This window comes from Rhinopithecus bieti, unplaced genomic scaffold (genome assembly GCF_001698545.2).
Source record: "Rhinopithecus bieti isolate Rb0 unplaced genomic scaffold, ASM169854v2 scaffold_15252, whole genome shotgun sequence".
NCBI classification, from domain to species: domain Eukaryota; kingdom Metazoa; phylum Chordata; class Mammalia; order Primates; family Cercopithecidae; genus Rhinopithecus; species Rhinopithecus bieti.
Genome location: NW_016808399.1, coordinates 1,118,138 through 1,128,667, shown reverse-complemented (window position 1 = coordinate 1,128,667; position 10,530 = coordinate 1,118,138). Strand labels below are relative to the sequence as shown.

Genomic DNA, 10,530 nt, shown 5'->3' with positions numbered 1-10,530 from the left:
TTGGATAACTAACTGAACTAAACTAACTAAAAGTGACATTTTTAGTGAATGTGATTTTTAACTATATGTCTATGCTATACAATTTGATTAAGGATGTTGTCTCCTCAGTCTTTTAAAACATCATTCTATCTTTGCATAATAATAATTTTTTTAGTGATATAGTTCATTGGTATTTCTTAACTGTGTTCATCATCTTATAAATCTAATGAATTGAGCATATTTTCAACAAGTCATATGGCCATTAGCACACTCCCTAACAGCTTACTTTATGCTTTTAGCAATTTGAAAGACACGTTATGATTTTCTTCACTTTTGTAAAGTATTATATAGGGATAGAAGCCAGGAATAGAAAAGATCTAAAATATCTCCATCATCCAAGAATGATAACTGTAACTTTGGCGAAGTTACAGATGTTGATGTACAGATTTGACATATTTCCTTTGTATTTCTTTTTATAAAACAAAATCATTGGTGGTAATATGTAAGTTACAACTATAGAAATGTGATTTTCAGGTATTTGCAAGCATTTTTATGCATGCATTGTGTAAAATCACATTGCATATCAGTGTAAGGAATTTGTGCCCTTTTGAAAAGTGAAGGAAGAATTTACTTGTGTTATTACCATGAGGACTTTATTATTTTCTTTAATTTACAGAACACTTATGTTCTGGTGCATGTTTTGGAGTGTATAAAAGTTTGTGTTTCCCATTTTAGCATGTGCTTTTGTAGCTTTTACATGTTGAGTTTCCTGAAGTTCTACTAAATGGAAGTATTTAGAAGTGGGATAATAAACAGTAAGCATGTGTAAAACTTCTAGAAAATTCAAAACAGAACAGCTTTGTAATGTTCTTGGGAAAGGTGCTGTAATAATTGCATGCTTGGGGTTTGGGTTTTGTTGAGTTCAAATATGAAGTTTATTTTCCATTAAGCATGTATCAATTTACACATTTTACTTGCAGGAGAAATTTTGCAATTCCATGTGATAAGAACTTCCCCTGGTCGAGGAAATGTTACTGTTAACTGGAAAATTATTGGGCAAAATCTAGAACTCAATTTTGCTAACTTCAGCGGACAACTCTTCTTTCCTGAGGTAATACTGCAGAGAAAAGTCAACCACAAGTATCTAGAAAGAATGGTGTATTTTGAGGAAAATGGGATAGAAAAGCAGCACTATTGTAGTTATTATCTTTCTGTCTTCTCCAGACCTACGTGCTGTGAAGTCTTTGACGATGTATTTAATTGTTTTTATCTTCCTTCCCATTGCCTCAATATTAAGCCAAGCCGATATTACCTTCTGCCTTGAGTAGTACATTGAACTTCTAATGACTAGTGTCCCTGCAGCACTTGTCTTCTTTTCTCTGCTCCAGTTTTTTCTATTCACCATTGTTGTAGAAACCTCCCCAACTTTGTGCTTTGAGATTTCCGGTAGTGCTACATTGCTCAATGAATAAGATTTGCATTCATTAGCTCAGCATTCAAGATCTTCCACAATTAGCCCCTGTCTGCTTGGAGCTTACATTCCCATGAGTCAGTGGCTTTTATTTATTTATTTTTAAGCCACAGAACTTTTGTTTAAATGAAAATATGTTTGGCTGCATGATTTATAATAAAAATAAGGCAGGAGATAGCTCATTCGATAACGATAGAGGGATTGATTTCTTTTTGTATGACATAGGGGTTGTTGAATACAACATTGTTTGTGCATTTGTTGGATGACAACATTCCTGAGGAGAAAGAAGTATACCAAGTCATTCTGTATGATGTCAGGACACAAGGTAATCCAGAATTTAATTTTAATTTTTTTTGGTATATTCTTTTCATAAAAGAAAGAAAATTGTTATCTCTGTATTTAACAATTAGATGCATACCAGTTTTTAAAATGTGACTTTATTATGTGTCCCCTAGAAATGTTAGATCCAAAAAACATTAGCATCATATGGGAATACTTATCTTTATGGACTAGAGAAAAAAGCCCTGAAACATTTTGCTGAATGGTTACTTACAGAATAAAATTCATTTCCAAAGGTAGAATTTTTTTGAAATTAATTTGAGACTTGCAGGCCAATTTGAATTTTGGACCAGTTATATGGATAATTCAAATTTAGTCTTCCTTTTTTTTTTTCTTTTTTCTTTTTTTTTTTTTTTTTTGTGACAGGGTCTTGCTCTGTCGCCAGACTGGAGTGCAGTGGCGCAATCTCGGTTCACTGCAGTCTCTGCCTCCCGGGTTCAAGCGATTCTCCTGCCTCAGTCTCCCAAGTAGGTGGGACTACAGGCGTGCACCACCATGCCCAGCTAATTTTTGTATTTTAGTAGACAGGGTTTCACCATGTTGGCAGGATGGTCTCAATCTCTTGATCTCGTGATCTGCCTGCCTTGGCCTCCCAAAGTGCTGGGATTACAGGTGTGAGCCACCACACACAGCCCAAATTGAGTCATTTTTAAGCAAATTATCTGGGTACCTTCCTCAATTTCTACTCAGTTTCTATAATTCTGATAACCAATATAAACTAATAATGACAGTAATATGTGAAGTGAAGAAATTCATGATCTTCCACCTGAAAGAAAAATAGAATGTGGCTTTTGTTAACCTGAAGATTTGTTAGAGAAGTAAATAGAACATTTTTGATTACCTTAATGTTTCAGAGAGTGAGGTTATATTTCCAATGATTAAAAGCTAATGCCAAATCACTGGTAGATTCCTCCCTGATATTTTTAGGAGTTCCACCAGCAGGAATCGCCCTGCTTGATGCTCAAGGATATGCAGCTGTCTTCACAGTAGAAGCCAGTGATGAACCACATGGAGTTTTAAATTTTGCCCTTCCATCAAGATTTGTGTTACTACAAGAGGCTAACATAACAATTCAGCTTTTCATCAACAGAGAATTTGGATCTCTAGGTTTGTGTTACTCTAGAATGAATGGGTTTTCCAGGCAGGTGCTTATTAATATTCTACTTGTGTGGATGAAAGCCATTGCTAAAATAAATCAGTGACAAGAGAAAATTAATGTTTTTTCATTCAGGACAGAACATTATAACTTCCTTATTTTTGAAAAGATTAAAGGAATTTTCTGTTTTCACAGAAATGCTGTGTAATTAACAAACATAACACTTCAGCAGCATACAGTAATTTAGGCTGTCTGTGGGTCTACTAATCTATGCTGGGCTTGGTCATGGGTGGCTGTATTCCATATGTCTGTCATTCTTCTCCTGGAACCAGTGGTAGCACAAAAGACCAAGTGAAAATGTGTAAGGCCCCCTGAGGTCTAGGGTTAGAACCAGCATATCATCATTTTTACCTTGTTCTGTTAGCCAAAACAAGTCACATATCCAAATGCAAAGTCTAGAGGCAGGGAAATATGCTTTTCCCACAGTGAGACACCTGTGAGCCATCACATGGTAAAGATTATGGATATAGGAAGGGGTGAGGAATTGGGAACAGTAATACTAGCTACTGAAGGTGCTTTTAGGAAAGGCAAAAAATCCACAATGGGACATTATTGTAAACGTTTAGGGAATTATGAAACATTTTTCCAACCTATTCAATTAGGAGCTATCAATGTCACATATACCACTGTTCCTGGAATGCTGAGTCTGAAGAACCAAACAGTAGGAAACCTAGCAGAGCCAGAAGTTGATTTTGTCCCTGTCATTGGCTTTCTGATTTTAGAAGAAGGGGAAACAGCAGCAGCCATCAACATTACCATTCTTGAGGTAAAACTCCTATTTTTTTTCCTTACTATTGTATTAAACCTGAAGTAACTACATAGAAGGTAGAAATTGATGGAAGAGTCTGTAACATATAAGTAGTAACATTTAGTAACACACTTCTAGTAACTTTGCATTTTAAGACATCAAGTTTCATGAAAACTAAGTCTACCTGAGTTTTTTCTATTTGTAAAAAAAAAAAAAAAAAAAAATACTCTGACTTTAATATCAGGTTTGGATACTCTACAATTATAATACTAGAAACTTAGTGAATTCTTTTCTGCTTGGTTCCCCTTGCTGGTACCTTTAAATCATCTTATTTCTTTTCTTGATTTCATTGTTATTGTTTGTTTTTTTTTAATCGTACAGGGGTTTCTGTTCTTGTTTAGATCGACTGGCCTGCTGTTATGTATTTTATTATAGACATACCCATGATAAAGAATTTTCTTAGGGTAGTCCCCTTTAAGATGTCATAGACCTATGAGGTTTCAAGGAGTATTTTGATTACTCCATAGGATTCTTTGGACCAGAAAATCCATGTATGTCAGAATCTTTGTTGGTAGTAGGACCGTTTAAATTAGAGATAGGGAGAGACTCACTAGAGGCAGATGGCACAATATGCAATTATGATTATGTTAAGCTTAACATAATCATTAGTGATTGAAATTATATTTTAAATAATTTTTCACATTGTGGAATCTCATGTTGTTTTGAGACTTAGTGTATCAGTTACCTAAATACATTTCCAAGAGGTTTATAAAAATGGCACTCATGGAGGGAGTGGGAGATGATGTGTAGGACAGGGGAAGGGAAAGAGGGAGAAAGCATGAATATTGCAGTTGAAAAAATATTTTTCAATTCCTATGTATTTTGGGAGTTCTATTTTAAAATGCATTTTATTATCTTGGAGGCCTGTTCTTTTACCAAATTATAAGTGGTATAAACCATCTACCTTCTGAGGTCAGTAACTTACTTTGTTGATTACTGTGGCACTGTGACCTAATATAACAGTATAAAAATCCCAAAGCTGTAAAATTAAAGGTAATATTATGTCAGTATACGGGATATAACACGAGATTTGATAAAGCTTTCAATTAAGTTATCTTTCAAATGTATGCTTTATTAATAACAATATAAATAAATGGATTGATTATTCCTTAGATATGTTAGGTTTTAAAGCAGAGAATGCACAGTTGTCCTTCTTTTCTCTGAGGAGTCTAGGTTTTTTTGAACATGGGGTTTTTGGTTCCACCTTTATTTCATCCTAGCTCTTTGCAACCCTTTTTGCTCCCTCAGTAGCACTAGATTTAGAGACTGCAGGGCTATGTATATAGGAACAAGCTGCCCTGGGGAGTGGTAGGGAGGAGTTATTGCATGGGGGGTGGGGGACAGTAAGAGTAGGCACAGCAGTCCTTCTGTGTCGCTGACCTTATAACTCATATTGGCCCATATATTGCATAAGACAATCTAGAGACCATGATTTTCACATATTTGTTCACATGGAAACATGACTCCATTAAATAAAGTGAGGAGAAAAGCATATGTTGGTGAGTGTGTGCTGACATTATATACGCATAAATATACACACACATTGTGTTTCTTTGTAAATATTGACGGCTGGCTGATCATTCTTGACATGGATTTTGCTAATCCTTATGTTTGTAGTACCTGCCTTGTTTTCATTGCTATTATATGGACTAGTGATTAATAATAATAGCCATTAATTTTAAAGCATTTTCTCTAGGCCACTCTACACACATGATTTGTAATCATTATTACAGTCTCCCACCCAAAGGATCTATTATTGCCCCAGTATAGAGATAGTAGAATTGGAGTCCTAAGTAATTTTAAGTAACTTACTTAAAATTATAGAATTTGGTACTAGGCCTCCTTGAACTGCAAAGCCCTTTTTTTTTTTTCGTGGTATTCTATTCTTCCTTCTACACATTGGATATTACGGTAATTTAAAGTGTTTTGTTCATGTTATACTTAAAATAATTAGGCTTATATATTTATAAAATTGGCTTACATATTATATAAATCTAGGTTAAAAATGTTAAAATACTTAAGTGGTTTCATATGCGTCAACCTAATTAATTCCTATACACCCAAGTATAAGTTTAATACTTTTATGTTTATTCTTTCTAATTTGGATGTCTACTTTATGATTGCATTTTTGTATCTTCTGTATACTAATTACACAGTTTAACTTAAAAATGGTTTCTGAGGGTTACTTTGAGAGTATAATTAAAGGAATTTAATGGTGTGATTTTTTTTCAGGATGATATACCAGAGCTAGAAGAGTATTTCCTGGTAAATTTAACTTATGTTGAACTTATCATGGCTGCTTCAACTTCATTTCCTCCCAGACTAGGTATAAGGGGTTTCTTGTTTGTTTCTTTTACTCAATTCAAATGAAATGAAGAAACTTTATTTTGAATCACAAGTGATCATTGTGCTGTTTTGTTAATCTTGGCTATGTGTCAAAATATGATGGAATTTTATATTTATTTTGATACTCTCATATATTGNCAGGATGATATACCAGAGCTAGAAGAGTATTTCCTGGTAAATTTAACTTATGTTGAACTTATCATGGCTGCTTCAACTTCATTTCCTCCCAGACTAGGTATAAGGGGTTTCTTGTTTGTTTCTTTTTACTCAATTCAAATGAAATGAAGAAACTTTATTTTTGAATCACAAGTGATCATTGTGCTGTTTTGTTAATCTTGGCTATGTGTCAAAATATGATGGAATTTTATATTTATTTTTGATACTCTCATATATTGCAATTTCTACATTGAACAATGTAAAGACATTAAAAATTATTGTGTGATGTTCTTTAAATTTTACAACTATTCTATAAACAAATTCATAATCCTCAAAATAGTTCTTTGGAAGGTACTTTTCTTTCATTATCTTTTAAAATTAGCTGTTTTCATTAGATCTCCAAACTCTCAGATGTTTTTCTTTTCTTTCAGGTTAAGCAGTGCTGTTGTTTGCTTCTTTGTTGCTTTGTTGTGTTCTCTGCTTCTCTTTTGACCTTTTTTCTTTTTCTTTTCATGCTTTTAGAAAAGAATCAGTTAATTCATTACAGACTGAAAGGTAAAACCTGAACCTTGGTACAAACTTATCTAGATTCCTTTGAAAAGATGTATTCCTGTTTAAACACAAATTCCTGTTTTCAGTGTGGACATTTACTACTGGGAAATTTTGTCTGAAGCCTGTAGGTGTGATGGCCCAATAGAGGGTGATGCTGAATTGGTTAGAAGCAGTGCTGGACAGGGGAAAGTTAACTTGGGTTAAAGGAAGAGAAGCATGGCCAGGAGCAGTGGCCTGGGGAACAGGCATTCCTTATTCATTTCTGAAGCTCATTGTGATAACTTTGAAAATATTGAAAGGAAATAATCCGTTTCTAACCTATTGTTTGAATAGTTTCAGTTCTTTTACTAAAGAAATAGATGATTCCAATGACTAGGCTGTTTATATCAGGTATTATTACAAGATAATTATTATTCACACTAAGACAACTAACAAAACAATTCAGATTTCTTTCATCCTCTTACTGAGATAATTTGAATAGTTGACTTCTGTTGAGTGGTTTCTAATGCTCCTATTTCAAGTGCTTTGTCCGTTGGTAATGTCATTACTTACATCTTCTCATTTTATAGATGAGGTAGCTTAGGCTAAGAGAAGCTGAGTAACATGCCCCAAATCGCACAACTATGGAGTGGTAGAGCTGTCTTCAATGGTGTGGCCTGATTTTAGAATCTCTGCTTTTTAGCCTCTTGTCTGATAGACACAAACCCTGATTTTATATGCTTTCCCGGACAGTGTTGTTCTTTTCTCTCTAGAGAGAATTACACTCTCCCTACCCTTTCCCCATCCAGGCAGCTATCATAAGTGTCCTAGACTAAGGTGGTACCTCTGACATTTAAAAGGTAAAGAACAAAATATTAAAAACAAAAATCAAAACAAAACCAAAAAACCAATCAGGAACAGGATTCGTTAATATTTTAAAACTAGCCCAGGAACAGGGTTAGTAATATTTTAAGACTGAAACCAAAAAGCCAACCAGGAGCAGGGTTAGTTAATATTTTAGGGTATTGGTAACATACTAAGTTTGGTGGACAGAATAAAAATAAAAAGGGAAAGATAAGTTTACTTTGATATTAATCTCTCTCGAGTTCACCAAACCTTTTCCCCATCTTTCCCATGTGTCTCAGCTTCTGTTTGTGTCCCTGTCTCTCTGTGTCTCTTTTGCATGCCTGTATTTTTCTCTGTACCATTCCTTGTGCTTCTCTTCTCATTTCTTTCTTTTTTTTTTCTCTTTCTGCTCCTTCCAACTGTCCCCATTTTCCTTTCCTCCTGAAACAGTGATATTATAGAATAGAGATGCCAAATATGTTTTAACTAATTAAAATAATAGAAACAAAACAGTAATCTCAGTTGTTAATTATTTTATACTGTTCTCAGCTGATTAAATTTCTATAAATCAGTGGCTTTTGTTAGCCAAAAGTGTCCTTATTCAGATATGATAAACATTGTCTCTTTATTTTCTTGAATATCTTTTGAGTAATTTTTATAATACCTGTACATTAGGAGTTATATAATTTCAAAGGGACTGTCTTTAAATCCTATATCAAAAGTATTTTAATCATTTTATGTATTTTAAGATGTGTTTCTATTTTTTTAGATTCAGAAGGTTTGACTGCACAAATTATTATCGATGCCAATGATGGGGCCCGAGGTGTAATTGAATGGCAACATAGCAGGTAAGGCCAAGGCTGCGTGAGGGTCCTCTTCTGGGTTTCGTATTCTTTACTGTCTACCAAATAAAAGTTTATAAGGGAAAAATTAATGTTTTTTAAAAACTATATTGTAGGTTTGAAGTAAATGAAACCCATGGAAGTTTAACATTGGTAGCCCAGAGGAGCAGAGAAGCTCTTGGCCATGTTTCCTTGTTTGTGTATGCTCAGAATTTGGAAGCACAACTGGGGCTGGATTATATCTTCACCCCAATGGTAGGTCTCAAAATCTATCACAGATGACTTTTACAAATTATTTTATAATCATTATTCCTTAAGAATTACAGTGATTTAGGTCCCATATAAATAAATTATTCTTAATAAATCATTACATATTTCAAAGTAAATTAGGACAGAAGATTTCCACATGGTAAAATAGTTCCCTTCACTATTTTACTATTCTAAATATTATTATGTATGCATTAACTATTTCATTACAGTATTTGATACTGGAGAATACAAGCTGTAATATTAAAGAATTTATATCATTTGATAGTCTTTCCAGAATGTTTCTCATACTTCTCGAAAATTTTAGCTCTTATTTCTTTGTTTTTGCTCACTGAAACACTTTTAGTGTTTTAAAATACTTTTGTCTGATCCCTTCATGCCTTTTATTTCTTAGCCAAATGTTTACTTTCTTCTCTTCCCTCATAATTTTTTTGGAGACAGAGTTTCGCTCTGTCACTCAGGTTGGAGTACAGTGGTACAATCTTGGCTCACTGCAACCTCCACCTCCCAGGTTCAAGCAATTCTTCTGCCTCAACCTCCTGAGTAGCTGGGATTACAGGTGGCCACCACCATGCCTGGCTAATTTATTTTTTATTTTTTTATTTTAATGTATTTTATATTTTTAGTGTATTTCACCTTGTTGGCCAGGCTGGTCTCAAATTCCTGGCCTCAAGTGATCAGCCCCCTTTAGCCTCCCAAAGTGCTGGGATTACAGGCATGAGCCACTGCTCCCAGCCCCCTCATAATTTTACTTTTAAACTTAATGTTGACAGTTTAAATAAAAAGATATAAACCAAAAAATAAGGAAACAAAATTCAATGTAAAATAGCTTATTCTTTACATTCGCAACTATATTGTATTTCTTTGCAAACATTCTATGGAAACTCAGAGTGTATATAAATATAATACTGTCTGCTTTTACCTTTTTGACCAGATTCTTCATTTTGCTGATGGAGAAAGGTATAAAAATGTCAATATCATGATTCTTGATGATGACATTCCAGAAGGAGATGAAAAATTTCAGCTGATTTTAACAAATCCTTCTCCTGGACTAGAGCTAGGGAAAAATACAATAGGTAATTAATAATTTCTTATAAACAGCTTCCTCTCCTTCATGCTGGGTTCCTTAATATTGGGGAAGATGTAAAGGGATTAAAAAGTCTTGGTGGTTTTCTATGCTTACAATGAGAGTGATTTTAAGTTAGAGAATTTCAGAATTTCTGTGTCTCTATAACAGTGCCTCTAGCTTGTATATATTGGTGTATATATGCATGTATGTAAAAGACAAAAAAAGTAGGTTGATACTACAGATAATATTATTTCCTCAGTTGTTGTAGGGTTATTTAATTTGTAGATATCTTTCCTTTGGAATTTGAATTTTGCTCTGGTTTCCTACTTAGCAATAGAAAGAATTACAAAGGTAATTCCTTTAGTGTCATCTACTCTGTAGTGTTTCTGCATAGTGTTGAGGTATACTGATACTTCAGACAGATTATGGGAGCCATAATTCTTTGGTTGGAACAGTTAGGTATTGTTGCTAAGAGTCGTTCTACTCCATGGCTTGATAGGTATTGTGCTGACTGTTTAGAAAAGGTAAGAAAGAGACAAAGGAGAAAACTCGGGAACATACAGAACTTTAAGGTTGAAAGAGCTCTTAAAAAGTCACTTCCATTCCTTCTGATGATAGACAAGCTAGGTGGATTTCAAGGATTGAATGCTGACTGACCCTTCAAACTCCTGTTTTAGTCAGTGGCTGAGCAGGTTTTTTTTTTTTTTTTTTTTTTTTTTT

At 34.0% G+C, this 10,530-nt stretch overlaps 1 protein-coding gene across 1 annotated transcript in view; it reads left to right on the top strand.

The window, feature by feature from the left end:
• The window catches only part of ADGRV1 (adhesion G protein-coupled receptor V1), a 566,041-nt gene that overhangs the window by 87,340 nt on the left and 468,171 nt on the right, over positions 1-10,530 (top strand). Inside the window, 8 exon segments of the mRNA XM_017886717.1 lie at positions 960-1,090; positions 1,676-1,775; positions 2,717-2,896; positions 3,548-3,711; positions 5,986-6,079; positions 8,402-8,480; positions 8,591-8,729; positions 9,676-9,817. Of these exon segments, the coding sequence (XP_017742206.1) occupies positions 960-1,090; positions 1,676-1,775; positions 2,717-2,896; positions 3,548-3,711; positions 5,986-6,079; positions 8,402-8,480; positions 8,591-8,729; positions 9,676-9,817 (1,029 nt within the window).